The 26,150-nt window shown below is 44.2% G+C and overlaps 1 protein-coding gene across 1 annotated transcript in view; it reads left to right on the top strand.

Moving 5' to 3' along the window:
• Window positions 1–333: 333 nt before the first annotated feature.
• grin2bb (glutamate receptor, ionotropic, N-methyl D-aspartate 2B, genome duplicate b) overlaps window positions 334–26,150 on the top strand; it is a 63,718-nt gene continuing 37,901 nt past the window's right edge. The window contains exons 1-2 of the mRNA XM_034534990.1: window positions 334–592; window positions 626–1,023. Coding sequence (XP_034390881.1) covers window positions 349–592; window positions 626–1,023 — 642 coding nt within the window. The 5' untranslated portion in view covers window positions 334–348. The remainder of the gene's footprint in view (window positions 593–625; window positions 1,024–26,150) is intronic.

The following is a 26,150-nucleotide window of genomic DNA, read 5'->3' as shown; positions in this document are numbered from 1 at the left end:
AATATGCTCCAATATGGCAACTTTTGTTTTTTTAGCCGACGACAGAAGTGATCCAAAAATGAAAGACGAGGTGCCGTGTATCACCGCAGGAGCCATGTGGGACACCTCGTGGTCAAATTCGGTGTTTGGCCTCATATCCAACCAAATGTTTACGCTTCACCAACCCATCTCTGGTGCATGAGAGACATAAAAACACATTGTTACATGGATATATCTTTTATATGCTAATGTTGGCAGATATAGATCTATAGAAGTTTAAAGGTTGGATTTTTACACTTTATCCTGGTTTATAATCTCTCTGTCTCTCTTTCCCTCTCCCTCCAGGGACGGCATTCACACTCCTCCACAATGCTTGTCAGCCTCCACCTTTCTCCCTCCCGTCTTCAGGACAAGTGCTCCGTTTCCCCCTCCTCCTCCTCCACCGCCCATCCTCCTCCCCCTCCCCCGGACCAGTCCTCCCCTTGTCCTTATTCTGGGCCTCGGCTGACCGTGCCCTTCCTCTCCTTCTCCTTCTCTCTGCTCCTCCTCTCCATACTCCTCCTGCCCGCCTGCGAGTCCCGCAGGGGCGGCGGTCCAGGCACGGGTCCTGGAGGTGCCCCAGGGGGACAAGGTGGCCAGCGGGGAGGCGGCACCCAGAGGGGCGTCGTCATCCCTCCACAATACTCTCCCGCCATACCAGCGCTTCCCCCGATCAATCCCAAACTGATCAACTCGCTCAGTATAGCTGTCATCCTGGTGGGCAACTCTAGTGACGTGGCCCTGGGGGCTGGACTCGAGAAAGAGGACTTCCTCCACATCCCTTACCCTCCCAAAGTCGAGTTGGTGACCATGAATGAGACCGACCCAAAGAGCATCATCAATCGGATCTGCGCACAAATGACGAGGAGCTCTCTGCAAGGCGTGGTGTTTGGAGACGACACGGACCAGGAGGCCATCGCTCAGATCCTGGACTTCATATCTGCCCAGACACACATTCCCATCCTGGGCATCAGGGGAGGCTCCTCCATGGTCATGGCTGCCAAGGTAAGAGGAAAAAAACCAAAAACAATGAACCACACTGCACGATAATCGGGTCCGATGGTTGGCGGTGAATAGTGAAGTGGGAACAGATGAGTTGTTGCTTCTTCATCCAGCAAAGTGTTGTTTTTTTATGTGATTCTTCTAAAATATCGGTGAGCCAACGGCAACCTTCAAAATGAATGCGACAGTTTTATTCAAAATTCACTGACAGAAAATAGCTGCATCATTCATTCGCAAGATAATGTGTTTTCTTCTTTCTTTTGGTGACCCATCCATAAGAGACATCGCAAAAGTTGTATTTAGGTTCTTTAGTTTACGCTTTTTTTGCTTCATAGATAATAATGAACACAAGAGGAAAACCATTCTTTTTTTAAGATGCATCAGCCTCCCACCACTCAGTGCTGCCGCTCGTTCTATCCCAGCCTCTCCGCTGATTGATTTAGCTGTTAATTGACCTCCTCTGTGAGCCAGACGTCACATTGAAGCTCCTGACAGCGAGTCGACTCAACTCTGAAAAGGGACGCCCAGCGTGAGACGAAAGAGCACAGAGCAAGTTAAAAAAATACATTTCTGTGGGATCGGGGAAACAAGAGATTTGGCACAAACAAACTGCACGAGGAGAATCTATGATCCAGAAATGGAACAATGGCTTTGAAATGTATCCTTAAATAATGTTGCGTTAACAGGCTGCGCAACGTTTAGGTCCCACAGAAGAATGGCAGGACCCATACTGATGTCGGGTTTTTCTTGTACCATTTGGAGAAAATGGGGCATGCAATAGAGATTATTTTGGTCTGAGTAATAGCATCGGTAATGTACTGTAGTTTAAGTGTGCTTTGATTGATTTTGGTTGAGTAGGTCCAAGATATTTGAGTTGGACAAATTAAATCATGATTACCTGATCATCTTTTTCCGAAGCTTTCCGCTCCATCTCATGGTCTTTATTCCTCCATGTGGTTGACATTTTGGACAAAGGGTAATATGTTTGCCGAGATGCCCAAAAACAACTTCATGTCCTCCGGTCTTCACTGCTTGTTTATAATGTCAATGACAGTTGGAAGTATTGTGACATTATTCTGAAAAATAAATAAAAGTGGACCACCGACCACTTCGAACAATGAAATCCTGAAAGGTGTTTTCGTAAAGTACCAACTGCTTGCTTTGTATAATTAAAACTCCGTAGGCGTTTGTCTAGCCACCGTGCTCCATGTTACCCGCTTCAGATTCTTTGTGCTGTCAGGAGAAGTTCACTATTGTTTCAAAGGCGTTCTACCTCCAGCACAGACTAATAAATACATGGTAGAAACTTCATTCTCACACCGCAGTTCCCTCCTGTGGAGAATCTGATATGATTAGATTGTGGAAAACTTTGCTGCATAAATCTGCATGATAATCAGACAAGGTGATTTCTTAAAATTACTGCAGCCGAAGCTTTCACATGAATGCCATTTGTGTGCAACGTGAAGACACGTACCACAACAAACATATTTACCATTGTCATCATCAGCTCACTGAATGCCCTAATTAACAATAACTGGTAATGTTTGATAAATGGCAGCGATTATGTTGGATCCCAAGCAAATCTGGAAATGTGATAACCAGCTTCACTTGTTGCTCCGCTGAACATTTAAATCAACGCTATCTCTCAACTTGAAGAGAGGAAATAATCCAATAAAAGCTCCAATTGAAAGAGAATTATGTTAACGCTCCCCACAGGAGGGCAGGTACCTCCAGTGGTCAGAAACACTCGTAATGACAGCGTGTCTTCATCTTCTCTCCTATCAAACCACTGTTACACACATCCAAGTGTGGACTTGATGGTGGCATAGATGAGTGTAAAAGAATAATGGAGAGATTTTACCGTGGAAGTCAAAAGAAAAGAAAAGAACACGAGAATAAAGGAGTGGGGGAGGGGAGGTTATGAAATACAACACAACGCGTGTGGGTGTGAAGGAGGAAGAGGATTTTGCTCAACATATAATTACCACATTTTACAGCTGACAGAGAGACAGAGGGCACAAACTGAGAGCGAAAAGAAGACGTAACAGTGGGGCCAGAGGCTGACATCAGCATTGAGGCAATTTTAAACAATTTTACTATCAGAACAGAAGATGTTGTAAAACATAATCTCTAGAATCTGCGTCCTTCAGTCCATTTAGAGATGTTTCTCATGTCCGCCCGCTGAATCCTCCCCTTAACCAGCACATGTGACGAGTGAATTTGAAAAACCATCTGTACTATACTATATAATACTACACCGCCACTTTTCCACGCATCTGACGCCTCTCCGTTCTCCTTGAGTCCGCTCCACAACACTTTGCTCTCCTTCAGAGTAAATAACGGGGCTGTATCGTCTTTATTTCTTCTTTCTTTCTTTCTCAAGCTGTGATTGAGGTTTTTCAAATGAAGCTGTCAGCCATATTTTATGATGTCCTTACCCTAAAAATATGTTTTCTTTTGTTACTGTAATTCATGGTGCTGTTAAATTGCTGCTCGACTACAGCTGCGTGCCTCTTTTTGGAGGATGAATACCGATAAATATGGATTAAAGTAGAATATTTCGTGAGATGAAAACACAATGTTTTTGGAAATGATTACAGCCGGTAATGTTGACTTTTGGACGCTCTGTTTGAGAGAGAGGGGGGAGGGGAGCTATTCTTCAAACTATTCTGTACAGCCTTAGTTATGGATAGGTTTTGTATTATCATATTAAATCTATAGGATAATAATGCTAACTTTTAAAAGTAATGTTTAAATATTTTATATAAAAGGTTAACACCCTTTTATGAATTACAGAAAGCTTAGCCTCATGAAAGAGTGTAATTTCCAAACCCCGCCAGACTCTGAGCCTCGCCGCCTGCATGCTGATCGGCGATCTTAAGTCACCACAGTTGGACGATTTAAAAGCGAGAGATGATCGCCCACCCTGGCTGCAGCACACAAGCAAAAAGAGACGTGTGTGTGTGTGTGTGTGTGTGTGTGTGTAGAGGGGGAGGCTGCATTAGACGTCATTTGATGGTTAAAACAGTTCTTGAAGAAATATCTGTGTGGACACGGTCTGCATGGCAACCACTTGCTTATAGTTTTATCTCTACATACTTTATAAAAGAAAGCGGTTACAGAGGGAGAGAGAAAATAAATGATTATTTGGTAGTCCTGCAGAAAAGGGTTTAACGCCCTGGTCATAGAGGGACGGGGGGTGAGGGAGATGTTTTCAATAGATGAATGAATAGATCAAAGCGTAAAAACAGAGGTGGAAACACAGGGGAAGAGGACCAACAACCGGGTGGTGAGGCTGAGAGGGAGGGATGGAGAGGGAGATTGTATTGCACTGTGGTGAAGTAGTGATTGTTAGTGCCACTGTCGCTGCTTCTATGCGTTCTTTAATGTTTTATTTATAGCTTTTCAGTCACGCCAACCAAGAAAAACATCAAAACCCTTCACCTGATATCCATATTCACACCTATTAAAGTTAAAATGTCCAAAATTCAAGCCCTTTAAATGCTATTTGCTCTTTGAACATTTGTAAATTGAATAACTTTTCAAACACATGGTTTCAAGACTTCATCTCGGCCTCTATTCTATTCTAATTTTCAATTCTTTCTTTCCAAACTATGAATTGACTGATCAAGGAAATAATTGTCAAATTCCTCCAAATTTACAGTCTGTGCTCTTTGATCTGGGCCTTTTTGTGCCGATTCCGTGGCCACTGGGGGGCGAAAGACAATCTTGGTGGATTATGAAATGGTTTTCTATTTTTGAATAAGAGAGACTGAAACACCTAGAAAAGAGTGACGAGATAGAGGCCGAGGGCCGTGTGGACGAGCTGGAACATGAAGCCTATGGAGTCATGGGGGGGTGCATGTTGTGTGCGCATTAGAGCGAGTGAGTGATTTTCCAGCATCAATAACCCAATTCCCTTCAGGTTGCCAAGTCCATCCCTTATCAACCCACAATTGTGTCTACTCTCTTGCGCTGTGTGCTGAGGTCCTTCTATGCGGGGCGAACCACTTCATTTATCCATATCTTGTCACGGAGTGATTTGATTTGCATTCAGAACACTGAACAAACGGGTTTCCCCTTTTTATGCCATTTGATCTTCAAACCGCATTATTCAACACGCTTCACAGTCTCGGGCGGAGACGGTCAGACCAAATAAACTTGCAGGCTGCAGTTTTCCTTTCCAGTGTTCTAATGACCCGGGGACAGATGCAGGTAGGCGCATTATGAACCGAACAATGTGCACGCTCCCATTCGGCCATTAATTCCCTCCGTGCCGTGTGTTGGTATTGGCATGGTAGGAAGACAGAGTCGGCCCCGGCCAACACTCTGGCGTCTAATGAGGTCTTCCAGATCTATTGTTGGCACTTAAGCTGTGTGTGTGTGTGCTTGTTGTGCACGTGTGTGGACACGTACTGCAGGCTGGTGTTCCATGATAATGGCCTCGTTGCCTGTTTCTGTGGACATTAAAGCTGTTGTTTTCACAGCAAACAAGTGCGCATCCTCCTGAATCCATGTCTAATAAACCGTCCGGCCTCCTCAAAGTAGTTTTCTTTTCTTTTTTCTTTCCATTCAGCACTGCCTACAAGTCCTATAAGCATGCAGCGGTCTTAAATCATTGCTTGTTTAAACTGGATCTCTCTGGCGGTGGAAAAAAACCTGTCTGCCATGTGGTTGGTAGTAAAACTTTGTATGAATGGGCCGCTGTGCCGTGGTTCTCTTGTGGTGTGATTTACACAATTGAAAGAGAGTCAAAAATATTGCACATAAGAATAAACAAACTGCCATTGCATTGCTTTGGGAAAAGGCTATATTTACTTTTGCTCGTGACAACTGATTCACCCTCCTTTGAGTGATTACGACAAGTATAAACTCTCTCTACCTTTAAATGGGCAGAAGAGTGTGAGACAGACGTAAATGCTAAATAATATATATTAAATGATTTAGCTAGTGACAAGCTAGTGGCTGTACAGTGGTACGCAGCTCCTTGCTAATCTGCAGCAGCCGACATGATTGTTTGAGCACTCTTGTTTTCTCATCCCATTGTTCTCTTTCCCAATATATGGTTTTAAGACTTGGATCCTGCATGCACCATGTATCCCATTATGCTGGCTGGTTGTACATGAGGGGATAATGGACTGCTTCTGTGATGCCGCCTTTCGCAATTAGGACCAATCCCAAAAGACAGGAGAATTAAGGTGCGATCTCCAGTAATAAACTGCACATGAGCAGAGCACACAGAATTGGCGCTGTCCTCCTGCCAGTGGCTGGCTGGTTTGCTTCACTCGCCAGCCAAACAGACAATGGCACTTCATTGAGTGGCTGCTTCATTTTAAACATGCACTATTAATTTGACAAGTGGACAAAATATTGCCCGTCATGCAGCTATTATACTGATTTGATTCTGTCACTCCCATTATTCAGTCCTATTATTTTTCTTGACTAGTTTTAAAAAACAATATAATGTGTTAAAAGCTAATTTGCGCAGCTGTGATCAGTCTCAGAAATGACATAGTACAACTAATCCCATCCGATTAGAGCTTTAAGCACACTTTCTCGCTCTCTCACCTCCCCTGTCTCTGGCTTTGCCGGACATTTAACCCCTCGAAAAGTCCAACAGACGGAGCCCGGAATAGAAAGAAAATCGGCACTGAAATACAATTTCGTCCATTGTGCGTCAACCCTGAGGTCTTTGATGTGAATACCTGTGTACGAAGACACAAAAGAGCCCTCACTAATCTGTGACGACAAAGCTTTGAGCTGCTCTATTGTCCGTGAGTGGAAGCTGTGACAACGTCCAGTGTTGAGTGACGTAGTTCAATCAAGCATGTTGTCCCAGGAATTACATTTAGGGGATCACCAACGTCGGTAGGACTTGTCTTCTGGGATCATGACTGACTGTCATTTCATGGCAGTCCGTCAGACAGAAATTTCACCGTGGACCAAAGTGGTGACATCCCTAGAATGAAGTGACATGAGGCACAGAACAGGATGTGTTTAGTCGTTCAGTATTGAACCAAAAACCCAGATATTTCTGTCCCCTTGATCGGAGTCTTTTAGTTGCCCAAAGCAAACCATATGCAGGACTACAGTATAAAAACACACCTCCAAAACATGAAGCCTATTTGAGAAAATTAGTAGTTGGTTGCAAATGAGACAGGCTTGTATTTGTATCTCACTTCCTCTCATCGCGCGTTGAAATCTCCGTTATTTATTTTCTGTCATGTCCTCATCATGCCATTTCTTTCCCCTCCTTTCCCCACCCCAGCCCTCCTTCTCGCTTCTCCATTGCATTGAACTCTGAAACGACACCCTAATCTGTTTATCAATGTGGTCCCACCCTCGCTGTCCCATGATCCGTCCGCACTCACACAATGAGCTCTTTCCGCACAACAACTTTTCCCGATAACTTTCTAGATTTTAATTGTGCCCTTCAAATGCGCTGACTTAAACCAACATTTTTTTTTTAAATCCACCCCTCTTCCTCTCTGTTTTCTCCTCCTCTCCCTCGTCCTTCTCTTCATATAATGAGTCCGTTTTATCAGCGTCTGTTCTGTGCGTGGACAGGATGAGTAATTTGGGAGATCACAGGAGGCTTCTCTGCATTGCACTGGGTTACAACAGGTTGTCAGAAGGCTTTGGGAGCCTCACTGGCCTTCTCCCTGTCAGCAGTAACTATCTGGCCTTTTAACATTGCAGCTTATGGGGCCTAATTACCCGGCTAATCTTATTATGTAAGATAAAGTTGGCATAATTTTCAAATGGAATGAGATTAAACTTTTGTGACACAGAATGCCAATCACAGCGTAGCTCAGGCCAGCTCTGACCGCCGTCCGCCTCTGATGCGTAGACGCTCATGCAATCGTTTCAGACTTCATCTTCAGGCTGGTTTTGTGGATTTGGAGCTCGCTGTGGTTCAACGTCGTGTGATGGTGATACTTGTTACCTGGAGACGTTGGAAGGAGATGCACCTTTCTCAAATGTTACGTTTCTACCTAAAATCCAGTGGAGCATTAGCAGAGTACGTTAGCAATACATCAACCAGTGTTAGCACGTCTATGCTACGCTATCTACTGAAGGTATCCTGCATGTAGAGACACGTGCTCCCTTTGCTTTGTAATGGTTGTAACAGTGAATAAAGACCTACAGGGACAGTGTTGTTCCTTTCTGTCGCCATGTCGATGTGCTGGTTCACTTTTAAACTGTTATCTGGCTTCCCACTATATCTTTTGAACCTGTTTTCACTGCTAAATTAGTTTGACGCATATCATAAACCCTTCTGTCAGCTTCTTTCTGAAGTTGCCTTTTTATTTTTTTCCCCCAAAAGTGTGTGAAGTTAGTGGCAGTGTGGGCTCCTTGGTTAGCTGCATGGTGCATTTGTCAAGGTTGACAGGAGTAATAAAGTGTACCGTCGTGGTGCGGATTACGCAGCCATCATGTTTCACACTTCAGTGTATGTGAGAATATGTCACAAAGTAATTGGTTGATGCCTTTAAGCTCAGATAAATTGACCTCAATCCAGGAAAAGTACAGTCGCATAATATTTGTGTTCTGTGTGAAAGTATTCATAACAAAACCAGTTTGAAAAATATCCCCCCTGGTGTGCAATGGCCTTTGTCATTCGACACATTGTCATTGTGATTATAGCATCTTCAGTGTCGGCAAATCAGAGAGTGGTCATATTAGTCCTTTTTTCAATGGTAATTAAAAAAAGGCACATTCAAATGATGCTGAATTGTGTTGTTTTTGGATGGCAATCCCATAAAAAACGTATTTTTGTTGTTCAGTTGAGGGGATTTGTTGTGATCTGACAAAGAATTTGTTCCCACGATCTTTGAAAAACAAGCGTTGATCAGATTGAGTGATGAAGTCGTTGTGTTCTGTGTTGTTCTGCTTATGTGCCAATCACAGCAGCTGTCTGTGTTGGTTTCAAATCAGAACATCAAGTGTTTGCCAGTGGGATTGAACACATTAAAGCCGACAGATGTCTCACTAGTGATATCATAGCACATTTATCCGGTGAAGCCGAGGTGCTCAATGTGAAAGCTGCTGTACAGTAAAGCAAGTCAGAATCGTGTGTTATTACCTAGCAGCAGTATACTAAAGGCCATAAATAATACATGGTATAGCACCGCATTCATGCACAATTCATTTGTCACAGCCTCCAAAGCCCCATCCTCAAGACAGTGTCGTTGCCTCAAAAAGTTCAAGGTGACCCTCCTACAATTTTCTCCATTCAGTGTCATTAGGGGTTCAAACTTGAAGCACAGTGCACAGTGCACTCTCACTGTATTACATTCAGTAGTTTGTTTTCTGAAGAGGGAACTCTGGTGCCATCTCGCATGACATGAAAAGATACAAAGATAAGAGCCGGAGCAGAAAGAGAAAAAAAGTGTCACATAATGTGGTGGTTTTCATGGTTTTGCGTCAGACTGAGGAAGGGCTCTTAGCTACGGAGAGAGACGGCTGACTTGTCGGTGTTTAATCCCAAACAGGCAGAAAGGTGGAGTTTGTTCTAATTGCAAGGAGCTGAGGAGGGCAGTCATTTATTCATCAGTGAGCCTCCATTTGTTTTCACTGAGACCAAGAAGGAGACAGAGAGAAAGGAGCGACGGAGACATTCTGGTGCAGAAGTAAAGTTTTGTTCTTATAAGTTGATATATTAGCCCATGGTCTTTTTTTTCTTCTTTTCTTTTGAACATTTACACATAACATTAATTGCGTGCGTGTGCCTGTTGGCGATGGAGAGCGGGAAGCAATATCTGTCGGTGACAGATGGTCAGTCTCTCCGGTAGCAGAGACTGACACATCCGGCTCAGTGGTCTTTATCTTCAGTGAGAGTGACACCCAATGAGTGGCACCCTCGTTCTCTCACTCTCTTCTCTTCTTTAAGGGCAGATGCGCATGCGTCCTGCCAGAAGCTCTCTCATAAATCTACATTTGTATTCAATTTTAAAACACCCGTACCGCACTTTCCTAGTTTTTTTTACTCAACAAAGTAAAAATGTTCACAATTTGCCGCACAAGTTGCTCGCTAATGGAATGACATTGAGCGGTGGCAGACCATCGGTGCCTGATCCTCGCAGTGGGCCCCGTAAATTGGACCCTTGCTGGTTCCTGTAAACTCCAAGAGAGCAACAATCATCCAATCAGTGCAGCGCGTCTGGAGCCCATGACTCTATTCAGCTTATCCGCTAACTTCCACCAGCTCTTACTTCCCTTACTAAACTGATGACCTCGTACTGGCCACAGTCTTCTACTGCAAAGTCGTAGTCGGCTCCACTTACCTCACCATCTGACTGCATTTCTCTTCTCCAGAGGACAGTCGTGTGAATGAACTGAATGCAATATTTCAACCTTTTGGCCTGTGTCAGCATGCGGAGCCCAACCACTCTCAAGGTCACACTCTGGACTTGATCCCTAAAGGTTTCTGTAGTTCAACACTGACTAAGGACTACTTGATTATTCCTGTATTTATTTTATTTGTCTGTAAAATCCAATCCTCAAACGCGAGCTATGGTTGTTCAGAAGAGGTTCTTTAATTGCTGTACCGCTGCTCCTTTTACACAAGCCATATCTACAACTTTAGATGAAACATCAGACTCTGTTGATTTTCTGCTGAAAAACTTAAATTCCAAAACATTGTATATTGTAATCAAAATTGCACCGGTAAAATGCAAGATAATCACTCTTAAGCAGAAAGCACCCTGGAGACATGAACCAAATGTAAGGCTAATGAAACATAAAGCCTAACTTCAAACACATTATGCTATCTTCAAAGCAATGCGCCTCTCTTACATTGATACAATTTGCAAGTCAATCCTTTTTTCCCACCATCACAAACCAAAATAAATGCAATGCACGCACAATATTTGCTATAGAAATACAAATCCCAGCTCCTGGATTTCTCAACACTGATAGTTGTATTGAATTTACGGCCTTTTTAAAAAACAAATTGATGGTATCGGACTTGTTCGTACCGCAAGCTTGAGTCACACTCACAACTTACCAACTATAACCCGTGACGACCACAGCACAGAGACGATTCATACAAAGGTTTTAAATGATATCCATTTTAATAACGATTTAGGAAAGACATACATTTGAGTGCTTTTAGATCTTCGTGCAGCCTTTGATATTGTCAATAACAATAAATTTCATCATGGACCGTAAAACTGGGTTGTTTTTTAAAATGGCTGAAATTATACTTGGAACACACACACACACGCACACACACGCATACACACACACACACACACACACACACACACACACACAGCCCTACTCTAAACCAGGCGAAGTGAAGGATACTCGAGTTGACTGCGACTACACTTGTGACTGTATACCTGCAATAAAATGTTTTGAGTATATAGCCAATACTGTATCAATAAATCTGTGAACATGTAAAATGAAAGTGAAACCTAATCCAGTCGGCCACCGCCACCATTTTGACACAAGCACAGCGTGAACGATCGGCCAAAAGCCAAAAGCAGAAAACCGGAGGAATGACTGATGTATGTCTTACAATCATTTGGATATATAGAACAACCGAGTACAGAGTAGCTGGTAGTTAAAATAAAAATCAGAACAATACCTATGCTTACCTGTAGGCCACCGTAGTTCTTCGACAAGCTTGGAAAAGGCGGGGCTGAGCTGTGCCCACAAAAACGTACACACTGTCCCTTTAAATCTTTGCACTTTGCCACATAATCAATTTTTACTTATAATAATACATGTCATTTAGCTGACGCTTTTATCCAAAGCGACCTCTTAGATCACCGGGGGGTAGATTGCTAGTGGTACCCTGGGAAAATGTAAACAGGGAGACGGGTCTTTTAGTCATTATGCAGCACCACACTGAACCCAATGCCCCGGACGTTTCTTTATATCCAGACTGAAAACTTTTATAAAAAAATGTTGTACTTTTAACTGAACTGCTTTGAAGCCAAATGCCTCATCATCATTGTCTCATTAAATCTTTTGATATTCGTTAAAATAGTGTACAACTTAAAGCCGTCCACCACCAGTGCGACCTTCGCTTTGCGTACCACCTCTCAGGTGGGAAACATGCAGCGTGTGCGCTGCAGCGTGTTTGAGGTAACCTCCGCCAGTCGGCCGGACAGAGTTGTCACATGGTTGTCGGCCTTCAAGCCGTCACTCCAAACTGCCTTCCGAGACAGCTAAACAATGACAATGATGGAGTTATGAAATGACTCCACCACATAAAACCTCATGTACTTAATACCAGTGGTTCTCAACTCCGGGGGCTACTTTCTATATTTAGTACAAGGGATTTTGAAACGCGAATGCGAGGAAAAGCCTGAATTACAGTGACTGTCAGCTACTGCAGAGGTGCGCCTTACACACTGTGAGTGATAGTGATGCATTTCCCATACCTAATTGATATCTGGTCACACGGCACCGCTGGACAGAGCCGTAGCTGTGAATGTTAGCTTGTCGCGTTACGCGTGTGCATTAGCTGTGGCTGATAATAACAGGGCGAAGCCATGAGGTGATGTGACACTGCAGCTGTGGGCCCCTGCAGAGTGTTACCACACACAGTCCTGTTTATTCAACACATGGTGGTGGGGAGTGCCAGACTCGCGATGTTCAGCTTTTCTGGGCTGCCTGCGTTTCATTTTGAGCCGTCTTTCTCTACTTTCACTTTTCCTGCGGATTCTTCCCCGTCTCTCCCTCTCCCGGCTTCTCTATCTCGATGCCACATCTCTCTCTCTCTCTCTCTCTCTCTCTCTCTCTTTCTCTCTCTCTCGGCTTTTCTCTCTCTAATCTCCCTCTCTTTCCCTTATTTTTCCCCTCTTCTGTTCTGCATCAAAGTAAGCCAGCGCTCTCCGGCAAGCACAGGCTCAAAGCTCACATTCTCAACTCCTTCAAAGCCACTGCTTGTGTATGGGATTCATCCTCCAGCAATGACTGAGTGGACACAATACCTGAACATTGTGTTTGCCTTCATACAGGAGGTGATCCATTTTTCACTCTTCTTGCGCACAATACAGAGAGTTGAACTGCAGCTCTGCAAAGCCAAACCTTTCCACGGAGTAGCAGAAAATAGAAGGTAGATCTGTGCAGTTGGTTGCAGTGGCGGCTGTCCAATAGAGGCCCACCTTGAGCCACAAAAAAAGAAATTATATTAATAATATTAATTATATTTATAAATTATATAAATTGTCAATATTTGTGTTTTGGAGATATGGAATATACCCAGTAATATTTGTAAAATATGTGCTTTTCCTCCACTTCCTGCACCTCCTCTCCGCCTGTCTGCATGTCTCAGCTGCACTTAGGCCGAATCGTTCTGGCCCAGAAGAGACGGGTCTAAGAAGCAGTTTAGCCAATTACTGATTAAAGATATAAATGAGTGATACACAATTTAGCCAATCAGTGTCCTAAAATATATTCAGTATGAGCCAAAGTCATCTGGCCCAAAGCTGCGCGCTCTCGCCAGGCGCCTTTTATGACATGACAGACAGCGCAAACGCGCGTGCACTTCTCTTCCAAGAAGAACCGACCCGGTCAAATCAACGGTGACAGATCCAGCATGGACAGATACAGGAGTAAGGAACATGAAGCACTTGTTGGAAGAATTAAGAAAACATGAGACACAATGAGGAGGTGAAGAAACACGATGAGGAGGTGAAAAAACATGATGAGGAGGTGAAGAAACACAATGAGGAGGTGAAGAAACACGATGAGGAGGTGAAAAAACATGATGAGGAGGTGAAGAAACACAATGAGGAGGTGAAGAAACACAAAGAGGAGGTGAAAAAACATGATGAGGAGGTGAAGAAACACAATGGGGAGGTGAAGAAACACGATGAGGAGGTGAAAAAACATGATGAGGAGGTGAAGAAACACAATGAGGAGGTGAAGAAACACAAAGGAGGTGAAAAAACATGATGAGGAGGTGGAGAAACACAATGAGGAGGTGAAGAAACACGATGAGGAGGTGAAAAAACATGATGAGGAGGTGAAGAAACACAATGAGGAGGTGAAGAAACACAAAGAGGAGGTGAAAAAACATGATGAGGAGGTGAAGAAACACAATGAGGAGGTGAAGAAACACAACGAGGAGGTGAAGAAACACAATGAGGAGGTGAAGAAACACAATGAGGAGGTTAAGAAACACAATGAGGAGGTGAAGAAACACACAATGAGGAGGTAAAGAAACACAATGAGGAGGTGAAGAAACACAATGAGGAGGAGAAGAAACACAACGAGGAGAAGAAACACAACGAGGAGGTGAAGAAACACACAATGAGGAGGTGAAGAAACACAATGAGGAGGAGAAGAAACACAACGAGGAGGAGAAGAAACACAATGAGGAGGTGAAGAAACACAATGAGGAGGAGAAGAAACACAATGAGGAGGAGAAGAAACACAACGAGGAGGTGGATAAAAACAGGCTTTAACCCTAACAAGCTTCATAGGGGCATCTTAATATATAAACATGTTCTATTAGATTTTATATATATATATATATATATATATATATATATGATTTATATTATACGATATGTATTTATTTATAATATATTTATAATATGTACTGTATATTGTATTTACATTAGATGGTATTTATATATCATAATACTGAATATTATTACATGATATATATATATATATATATATATATATATATATATATATATATATATATGTATATATATATATGAATTGTATGAATAAAATGTCCTTATTATGTCAGTGTTGGAATAAATATAAAATATTTAACTACAAAGTAGAAATGCGTGTACTTTTTTGCATTGAATCATACTGGGATTTGCTGAAATTGATTGGATGGCCCAACCAATATTCCACCAGCTGCCGCTGGTTGGTTGGCTTATTCAACGGGAGGCAGCTCATCTCTGCTGCACATGTGAAGAGCACAGTTGGTGATACACATCAGAGGGGAACAACACATCTAAATGTGTGGTTCGCTGATACAGAAGATGGGTAACCGGCTACAGTGTCATAAAGACGAGACTCTTGTTTTGTCTTATTTCCTGTCTTGACTTCCTGTCAGACGATGTATTGCTCTTCAGAAGTACGTGGAAGCTGAGTATTTTGGCATTTAAAGAGCAAGAATGGCGTCCAGATGTACCAAAGACATCAGTTTTTATTTTGCATGTAATGAACACAAGGGACGTTTTGTTCAGACGAAGCGGTCTCTGTTGTTGTGCCGAGACCTCATTATGTTGAATCATCAGTCGTGTACCACCGCACAGCGGAGACGGCAGAGGGCCATCCGCACATGACTCGCACATGCAGTTCATTATAGGCATGACCCCCCCCAACACACACACACACACACACACACACACACACACTCAACACCCCAGCACACACAGCTAGCATGACTTGATATACAGTCCACTTCTGTCAGCCCGGGTTAGCTTGTGTTAGTTATATATAGTTTATTTGTGTGTGTGTGTGTGTGTGTGTGTGTGTGGATGAGTGGGTGGTGCCAGCCTGCAGACTGTCACGGTCAATGAAACAATATATGGAGAATTCGGGCCCTGCGGCCTAATCTGAAGGCAGTCATTTGAGGAGTGAAGTCAAAACAAAACTCAGTTAATAATATTAGAGAGACAATTTGTCGCTTCCTCCACCCAAAGGGGCCAAACCTATAATTGAGCTACCGACATAAGTGGCCTGTAATTGAGCTGTTATAAGTGACCTCAGGTGTGTCTCAGAGCCGGAGGAAATGCAATAACGTGCGTCCTCCTCTCAGAGCGCCACAAACGCAGTATCGACGCGTAAGAATGTGTGTGCATCCAGTGCAGTAGAGTGTAAGTAGGGATTTTTTTTCAGACTAATGGCATCTTTAGCAGGACGGTTTCTATGGAAACCGAGTTGCCACGGAAACACTGCACGTCTCTGTGAATTAGAAATGTCTTTCTCCATCCCTCGCGCCTCCCTTCTCCGCGTGTCTTTCCATCACTTCCCGGTCCTCTTCTTCCTGACTTCCACCGACTTTGACAGGCCAGCTGCTGTCAGTCAAAAAAAAAAACAACCTGCGCTGCTGAAGGAGACGCGCACCACAAATGGAGGAAACGGAGGGGAGACGGGTCGGCATCTGTGCTCTCCAGGAAAAGAAGGAAAAGAAAGAAGAGGGCATCACTTTTAGAATGGGGAGGTGGGTTCGGGGGCTACTTGGGTTTTAATCGAAAGCTACATATTGAAATAGGAAGGAAATGTCGAATGACATTCAAAAGATAATGATGACGAGGAGGATGCCGCGAAGAGAAGAGCGGGAAGACTGAAGGAGGAAAGGGAGGGCTACAAAGACAGAGAGAGAGAGAGATAGCTGATGAAAGGGAACGGGAGAAGTGATTGATTTTTGCTCTCTCTGATGCCTCTATCTGTGTAACCATGCTGCCACACTTATCCAGCCTATCTGATTTAACAGCAAGCGCGATAAAGGGAAGAGAGAGAGAGAGAGAGAGAGAGACACATGCATACAGAGATGGATTTTTTTAGAGAAAGAGGGTAGAAAAAGTGCAAACAGATAGAGAATGGGAGTTATTGGGCCGGGTGTACAAAATGAAAATGTGGAGAAAGTCATCCCCCAACCCCTCCCGGTGCTGATGGATGTCTAAAAGAGGGCGCATGAGAGTAATGCTGCAAGGGAAGTGGAGGGCGGGAGGAGAAACAGAAAAAGGAGACAGAGTCGAGGCGTTCAGGAGAAAGAAAGCGCATCATGACGAGGTTTTTGAACCGCATTTCTCTCAATCCGCGCCCCGCTTGACTCCAGCCTGCACTCTCACCTCGTGCACTTGTTAGCGAGGGAAGGGGAATGAAAGGATGACATAAAGCTCCTGTATGGGGAAGAAAAAAACACACCTGCCGATCAGCAAGAGGAACAGGTGGTAATGCGCTGCAGCACACAGTTGTTAGCGTCGGTCCTCGATTCCCTTCTACTGCCCAAGCTGATACACTATACTCTTTTTCTCCCAATGACCCCGCAGCACAATTGAATGTCCTATTGCATATACCGTGAATTGCCAAACTGAGAGGCCTGCAGAAAGCTTTTTCCTGGTAGGCTTTTAGATGCGAAACCCTCTTCAGGAAGTGTCAGTGTCTATTTACCGAGTTTAAGAGCAAAGCAAAGTCACCCGGTGTCTCATTGCGCTACAGCTGCAGAACGCGGTACGCTTCAAGTTAAAACAGCAAATATATATCGACCAAATAGGTCGCCGATTTTTTTTCTGCATGCGTGATGCACGTGAGGTTACCTGAGGGCTACATCATTGTTGCACCGCTACAGGTCACTGAATCTGACGGGTCCCAGAATGCAGTGCAACAGGCAGAGCTCTCATCCGTCTGAAATGAGCAAATACCACAAGTTCTTATTTCAATCGATAGATATTTTAAAAAAGGCACGTGTTGTCGATCCACTTTGTCATGAGTACACTAAGCAAGTGTTGCATTTTGCAAACGTTTAACCCACGGCAATCCTATAATAACTGTAAAATAGATATTAGAGAGTGAGTTATGACTTGTTTGACTTCCTAACACTAGTTTTAAACAGCTTATTATACATAATTAAAACTAGTAATGCCAAGATTCTTTTCTTGATAAAAAATACAATCATTTATTCCCTGATCATTTGAATTGTGTGTGTTTTTTTAATACATATAGCCATGATAGACGACGCTGACAAACAGTTGACATTGACTTTTGGGGCAGTTGAGATGATATTTCGGGACGTTGGAGGTATAACAAATCAAAAAGACAACAAAGAAACATCCGATAATCGCTGATTGCCGATCCGTGGCAGCGCCAAAAAGCTTGATCGGGATATTTCTTAAAGTTATATTCTTTTTCAAAAGAGAGTATTTGAGAGAGCTTATGAATAAAGTACTTGTTGGCCACAGAGCTCAACAGATCCAGATATTTTACACACAATACCTACAGTTACGGGAAAAGGAGTGTGTGTGTGTGTGTGTGTCTGTGTGTGTGTGTGTGTGTGTGTGGTTATTTCTGTAGTATCAGTTTAGATGTGTTTGATTTGAACAGACCAGCAAACACATCTGACTGGAGCTCGGTCACCGTGACGACCTCACCTTCAATGTGCGATTGTGTGTACGGTGAAAGCCCAAAAAAGGACACCATCTTGACTCAGCAGCACAGGTGCAACTAATAACATTAAGAATACCTCAATCCCACTGCATGTCCCTGTTAGCCATCCCAGTAAACACAAGCGGAGCTCCATAAACTCTGAGTGAATGACATCTTCAGGGGTTTTCCACAAATTATTAAAATGAACTGTGCTGTGGAGTTTGAAAGATTTAAGCAGACATTGAGGGTCAAAACAATGCCGGTTGTTGCATTGTGTAAAATGTAGGATTCAGGGACCTCTGCTGCGTCTGCTCTCCTAGAAAGCCTGTGAGGTGGAAACAGATATATTATAGTATTTGAACCGAGTGTAAAATCAACTGAAAATGCAACTTTAAGGATTTATCTTAAAGCAAAAATATTTCTTTCTTTAAATATAATTGTCTCCATCCAGGCTTTGTTCTACACCCCACTTCACACACATGCAGATGCCAGCACACCAGTTGGTTAGCCAGCTCATGTGTTAGCCGGGGTCAGGTCTGATCGGTCCTCTGGCTCCTTTGGATTGGTGGGTTCTGGCCCAATCAGCATGCACGGCTCCCGTGTGTCCTAAGGTGATTAATTACCTGCCTTTTCTTCGGCGCTAATGAGCTTAATCAACTCCTCACGAAGGAGCTTTCCATTAACTTGCTGGGCCATAGGTGGTGTTAAATGGCCTCCCCCTCCCAGTGTCTTACTGGGCTCGCAGTTTCCTCCTGTTGATTGTTTTAATAGGTTTGTGTTCGTACCTCCTCTCTGCTGCTCTTTTCATTGTTTTCATAGTTTCACGTCTGTTACTCGCCGGTCGCCCTTGCGAGCTTGGTTTCCTCCGCTGTTCTCCGTCTTCATCTCTTCCACTCCGTGTCAGGACAAGGCTTTGGGCTTGACTGACATGATGTGAGTGCTGCCGCAGCGTCAGATGGAACAGTGGGAGATTGAATCAGACAATTAATTGCGTCCTGCTCGCGGTGCACACAGCGGTGATGGCGATGGAGCGGTGCAGAAAGCTTGAGGCAAACACTAGATTCTTATGCTTTCAGGGGAGCCTTTATATATATATATATATATATATATATATATATATATATATATATATATGTGTGTGTGTGTGTGTGTGTGTGTGTGTGTGTGTGTCTGTCTGTCTGTGTGTGTGTGTGTGAGAGAGACAAGGAGATTAATTTGTCCTGATTAGACATTCAGTTGACGATTACGTTTCAGTCGTGGTGCAGAATTGAAGACACGATGGAGTCTTGACGAGAGGATTTTAGAAGCTCTGTGGTGTTTTAATGGATGCTGATGTCACCACATCTGGCTAACATAGTTCATTTTGAAGAGCTTTAACTATTTTGAAGCAAAAATGACAAAACTTCTCAAATGTGAATATTTTCTGGGTTTATTAGTCTACCATGAAAGTAAATTGAACATTTCGGGGGGTTTTGGACAGTTTGGCCGACAAAAACCGGACACATTAAAAACATTTTATTGAACAAATGATTCACTGGGAAAAAGATCCACAGAAGAACTGATCATGAGCATAGAAGCAGCTCGGTGTGCATGAATGGATAATAAAATGATGAGTTAATGAAACAAAGGTTACGGCTAGTGTATCACTGGTGCTTTATCGATACTCCTGCTCTTATCGATATTGGCTCAGTTCTTGATCAATGCTCATACCCAGGGGTAAGAATTATCGTCGAATCTCTCAAAAACCATCCGAGCTAATCAATTTTACTACTACTCAATGCTAGCCTTTTAATGTACAGGCTTGGTCCCAATCCAAAGATGCTTCGTAATGTAAAGTAAATCAATCGTAATGAAAGCAATAATTTCACAATTTTGCTTTTTAAGTTTGCCATATCAACTTGATAAATCAGGAGGAGGTTGACTCATCTAGACAGCACGTCGACATGCGGCTTAGCTGCTGGCTGTCATATAGGTTGTGGGTAATGGATACTGTAACTGGTTTGTTGCTGAATGTTGGTCAAAACGTGATCATCACCAGTTTAACAAAAAAAGACCAGCTCCAGGTTGCAAAGGAGTAAAGTTCAGCCTCCCATTCGTGATAAAGGAGATTAAAATCACTACTCTGGAAACGTCATGTTCTCTGCCTATTATATATAGAAATTGACATGTTGTGCTCATAGACTGTGTATAAGAAGTGGGGGTAGTCATCGTGACCTCTCTTTGTTTGTGGACGGACGTTTTCAAGCCTCGAGTTCGGACGCCATCTTGGATTATGGCAGTCGCCATGTTGTTGTTTTTTGGCAACCGATAAACCGAGGTTTCCATATTTGGAAAACGGAGGACTGACTTTGAGACGCCGTCTACGTCTCTGGTAGCGGCAGCGAGCTGTCAATCACAGTAGCCCTAAAGCATACTCCTCTTTATGGTCTGTTTGACTCTAAATGGACCATCATTTACTAAATGAACATTATGCTGTATTGAAGAAGACTTGAAACTAGAGATTAAAACTCATGTTTACAATATTTACTGAGGGAATAAATCAAGTGAGAAGAGTCATTTTCTCACAGACTTCTATACAATCTGACTTCTTAACAACCAAAGAAGTCGCCCCCTGATGGCCATTAGAGAGAATGCAAGTTGTATGACCCTTCCCATTGGCATCACTCGGCAGAACAGGAGGTTGCCGTGGGGATGGACCTAATACCAGCTTTCTGAGCACTATTTACTATTTACTCTTTACTCACCAGGGATGACTTTCCCCGGGTAGATCTCTACAGTAACTAATGCTGCACCTAACCTCCTCCGGAGCAGGTCATGTTAGACGAAACAGATCAGCTCGTATATAAAAGCGCCGCCTTTCAGCTCATCAAAGCTCGGTGCACGGATCGTGAAATAATATTACACAATAAAACCCACAAGAAGTTAAAGTCGAACTCGAGGCTGCACACAGCGTGAATGCATAAATGGAAAGGCTTATTGTCTAAAAATCACTGCCCCATCTCGGGCGCGAGTATAACTGCAGTAACTGTGTCTATGCCGTTAATTAATTTATAACGAGTTTATAACCACTTTTGCAGGTCCGCTAGCGTGATGGCGGTTGTAAAGGTTTGTTAAGCCAGAAAACAAAGAGATACTCTGGGTATGTTGAATTGCTTTGTTATACAAGCCTGAGGGGGGAAAGTCACTCCTGAGAGAACCAACGTATAACTCTATGTATAGGTCTTATTACACTCTCCAAGATATTCATCTGAATAAAGGTTTAAATACAAAATAAATCTTATTTCATCCACTTAAGGGGGGGTTGCTGCCAAGTGGCCTCTAGTACTTCTGTCAAGGTACACACACAGTGTGGAGGGGAGAGCATCACGTTTCCTTCCTCTGTCACATAACTGCTGCTTCTGTATCTTGAACCTAATATATCAGAATGATTCAAGCTGCACTTTACCTACAATTATGTTACAAGAGGCAAACGGGTTAAATTATTCTAATTATTATGTTTACACAGACATCACGACATTTAAAAAAATGAGTGCCGTCATATTTGATTCTAAATAATGCTATTTAAAAACAATCGCTGATGATGGGATGTAATACCTTTTTCTTTGGTTGTTGCTGCTCAGCAAAGGTCGCCGCGTGTCCACAAGGTCGCCCTGTCGCTCCGCTGGCCGCTGTGGGAGTGAATCATGTTTCGGGCGCTCCTGAAATCATTTCCTTGACGAAAATAGCAAGAGTAATTCAATCAGAACATTATGGGATGTTTAAAACGAAGTGCGCCGAGTGGAGCCAGGAGAAAGGCGCGTTCGGAAAGCGGGGTCATTGATAATTAAAGAGCCGAATGTGAGATTAATTAAAGCACTGTGTGTGTGTGTGTGTCTTTGATTAGAAACATGATGATGAAGCATGTTGGGCTCAAACAGAGGAGGATTGATGGCGGCAGTCAGACTGCGAGCGGGGAGGGGGGGGGGGGAGATGAAAGGTGGAGAGAGACGAGTGTGATGAAGTGGAGGGAACGGTGTGTACACTCGCCACTTTGGTTTGTGTGTCTTTGTGAGCTCCTGTCTCTGAGTTTCTGAGGGTTCGCCCTGTTTTCTCAAGCAAGACTTCTCACTTTCTCTCTCTGCCTTACCCCCGCCCCCCCCCCCCCCCCCCCCTCTCTCTCTCTCTCTCCAATCGACTCCCACCAGGGCTTGTTGAGCAGTGGGCCGATATGTCGCTCTCCCTCTGCAAATCTAATTGGAGACAGGCTTTCATTGGCATGACATGGAGATGAGTTTCCAAATCCTTTTAGCCCTCCCCGCTCGAGGCTCGCTCCCCTCGGCTCGCTCCCCTCGGCTCGCTCCCCTCGGCTCTCTCCCCTCGGCTCGCTCCCCTCGGCTCGCTCCCCTCGGCTCGTGCACGGTGCGTCGCACCCGACGCAGATGCGCCGGCCACGCATCCAAAGTGTCTGTGGCAATCTGAGCGAAAAGCAAACGCACCCGTTACGTTGCGCGTCTTAGCGGGTTTTGAGCATGGAGCAAACCCCTGAAAGAGAGAGAGGAAGGGAGGGATGGAGGGAGAGAGAGAGGGAGAGAGAGAGAGGGATGGAGGGAGAGAGAAAGAGGGAGAGAGGGCGGGATGGAGGGAGAGAGAGAGAGGGAGGGAGGGTGAGAGAGAGAGAGAGAGAGGGAGAGAGGGAGGGATGGAGGGAGAGAGAGGGAGGGAGAGAGAGAGATTTTTTTGATTTTTGAAAAAAACTTTATTCACACATTCATAATTTTACATTTGCGTGTTTTTTTCTTTTTTCAAAAATCACAGGTTTTGTTAAAAAATAAATAAATCATCTGATAAAAAACTTTGCAAACACCAGCTCCTCTTCCACAACAGAACAAACAAGGTTTTTAAAACACCAACGTTGTTTAAAAGCATCCAAGTCTCCAATGTGTTTATAAAACCGGAACTCCAGCCAGAGTCTGGCTCTGATGTTACAGAGCCACACTGCCCTGGCCTCCTGCCCCTCCCTGTTCTCCACTCGCTTTTTCCTTGTTAAATAAATGGCCATTTTGGCTTCCCCAGAAAGGTAGTTGAGGAGCTGCCACTTTTCTTTTTCTGCTTTTTTGTAGGCAGCTCCCATGATAAAAACCTTCTCAGTAAAAAACACATTAAAAAGACTAAAAACCAATGTTAAAAGAGTGAAGAAACCTGAAAGTCTCTTGCACTCAGTAAAAACATGATAAATAGTCTCACGAAGGTCACAGAAGGGGCACCGGCTCAGGACAGCGGGATTAATAACAGAGATAAAAGCATTGCAGGCGACAGCACCGTGTAAAATCCTCCACTGGAGGTCGGCCGTTGGTTTCTTGAGGGGAGGTTTATATAAAATCCTCCACTGTGGGCCAGGTCCGCCTTGTCCAAGTCTCTCTGACCACACAGTGGGAGGCCTGTTGCACAGTCCGGACCTGTTGGTGCTCTTGACACAATTAAAATACACAGTCTTTTTGTCCGCTTTGTGTATTGTCATTGCTTCTGGACACGTCGTAGCAAGCAGGGGGCCGGTGAGTTCCCCTAGCCCTGGGCTCAGGGAGATCTCGGGGAAAAGGTCTGCAGGGTCCGGCTCGACTTGTCCTCGGCTGTAGTCCATGAGGAGGCTCCTCTCCTTCCCGGTCAGCCTCTGTCTCCACAGCTCCAGGAGCCTCCTCACCACCCGGACAGAATGCAGACCCAGCAGAGCGCCCAGGGCCGGGGGGTCGCTCAGCGTCGGCCCCACTGCATTAACCAGCTGCTGCAGGCACAGGGTCCGCGACCTCAGCAGCGCCCCCGTAAGTCCAGGGGTGACGCTGCTGCTGATGTCCAGCTTGGCCCTGTGAATCAATGGTTCTCTCAGCAACCAGTACAGAGAGTTAGACTGTGGGCATCTTTCACGAGTAAAAAGGGCCCACGACTTAAAAACACCCTGATAAAACGGAGGCAGCCCACTTAACTTTAAAATGCTAGAATCCATTAAAAACAGAGCAGTATCCAGCCCCAGGTTGTTAGCACGTCTGAGGATGCAGCTGGCCACATCTCGCCACACTAAAAACTCCGGACTAGTCAGGTATTTTTTAACAAACTGAATTCTAAAAGTGGCTGTCCGGCTGGCCAGGTGGACCAGGCCCTGTCCCCCCTCCTCTCTGGCTAAAAACAGCACCCCTTGTGGCACCCAGTGTAGACCCTCCCAAAAAAAATCCACCATTTTTTTTTGTATGTTGGCTAGAAAGCCTGAGGGAGGGTCTAGGCATGTTAGGCGGTGCCACAGCTGGGATGCGATAAGATTATTTAAAACCAGTGCTCTACCTTTAAAAGACATCTGAGGGAGCAGCCACTTCCACTTGGAAAGTTTTCCCTCAATCTTTTCTGTGACGCCCTCCCAATTCTTTTGGACCACATTTTCTTGTCCAAGATATATCTTAAAAACATCTAATATGTCCCCAGCAAGTATCTCCCAGTACGCTTTATAAAACTCGGCAGGGAGGCCATCAAGGCCGGGAGCACGCCGTCCCTGCATGCCCTGCAAGGCAGCCTTCAGCTCCTGCAGGCTTATGGGCCTGCTGAGCTCCTCATTGATGTCCTCAGAGACCTGAGGCAGCTCCCCACAGAACCCCTGCATTAAAGACTCCTCCTCCCTGTACTCACTGGTATACAGGGAGGAGTAAAAGTCCACAGCTCGCCTCCTGATCTGGCTTGGTTCCACAACTGGCTGCCCTGCGTCTCCTAACAGTGAGTGGATTACCCTCCTCTGCCCACTCTTCCTCTCCAGGCCAAAGAAGAAGCTAGAGGGAGTGTCCATCTCTGTGATGGTCTGAAATCGGGACCTGACCAGTGCACCCTGAACTTTAACGTCTAACAAGTCGGCCAAAGCCACCTTTTTTCCTTTGAGGACTTCAATACGTCCTCGATCTCCTGTGGACTCACTTAAACTCTCTAGGTCCACTATATCAGTCTCCAGGTCCTTCATAGATCTGGTGATGTCTCGGGTGACGTTGAAAGTATGCTGCTGACAAAGAAGCCTAATCTCAATCTTACCACGGTCCCACCACTGCCTAAGACTACTAAAATCACTCTTCCTCAGCCTAAAAACATCCCAGAAATAAATAAGAACCTCTCTAAATTTTTTATCAAAAGTTAAAACTGAATTAAAATGCCAATACGCGCTCTTGGGTAAAATGTTTCTAATAAAAACATGACATAAAAGCAAAGAATGATCAGTAAAACCGGCAGGAACAATACTGCACATTTTAAAAATATTAAAATGGTGCTTAAAAACATAAATACGGTCTAACCTGGCTGAGGAGATCCTCCCCTCCCTAAAGTGGGACCATGTGTACTGTCGGCAGTCGGCATGCATCCTTCTCCACACATCCACCAGGTCATGAGAATGGACCAGCCTCCTCAGAACCTGCTGTGAAGCTGGATGTGGCTCTGTGTGGTTACGGTCCTTTAAATCATCTTCCGTACAGTTAAAATCCCCCCCCAAGAATAAAAAATCCTCCAAGGCACAGCCACTTAAAACATCATTAACATTTTGTAAAAACAGCTTCCTCTCTGCACCGGTTGCTGGAGCATACACATTGATAAAAACAACAGTAAAAAGGTCGAACCGTGCTTTAACTAAAAACAACCTCCCCTCGATGATGTGTTTGACCTCCAGTGAGACCGGGATAAAAGACCTGGAGAAGAGGAAGCCCACTCCTCCACTGAGGTTTGTGTGGTGACTCAGGAGGACTTCCCCTTCCCACTCCCTCCTCCAGTCGGCCTCGTTGGTGCTGTCGCTGTGGGTCTCTTGTAGGAAGAGAACATCAATACCTTTCATCTTTTTAAATTCATAAATAGATGTTCTCTTCCTAACATCCCTGGCTCCATTAACATTTAAAGTTCCGACTCTGAAAGTATCCATTAAAAGAAAAATGTTTAAAACACAAACAAAAACCAATAAATTAATTAAAACACACATTGGAGCTTTCGGCATCACCCTCATCCATCATTTCCTTTATTTTTGTGGCAATTTTTCTTAATCTAAAACCCTCCTGGTCAGTGAA

The sequence above is a fragment of the Cyclopterus lumpus genome, chromosome 1, assembly GCF_009769545.1.
Source record: "Cyclopterus lumpus isolate fCycLum1 chromosome 1, fCycLum1.pri, whole genome shotgun sequence".
Classification (NCBI taxonomy): Eukaryota; Metazoa; Chordata; class Actinopteri; order Perciformes; family Cyclopteridae; genus Cyclopterus; species Cyclopterus lumpus.
This window is presented reverse-complemented; position numbering and strand designations above follow the sequence as displayed.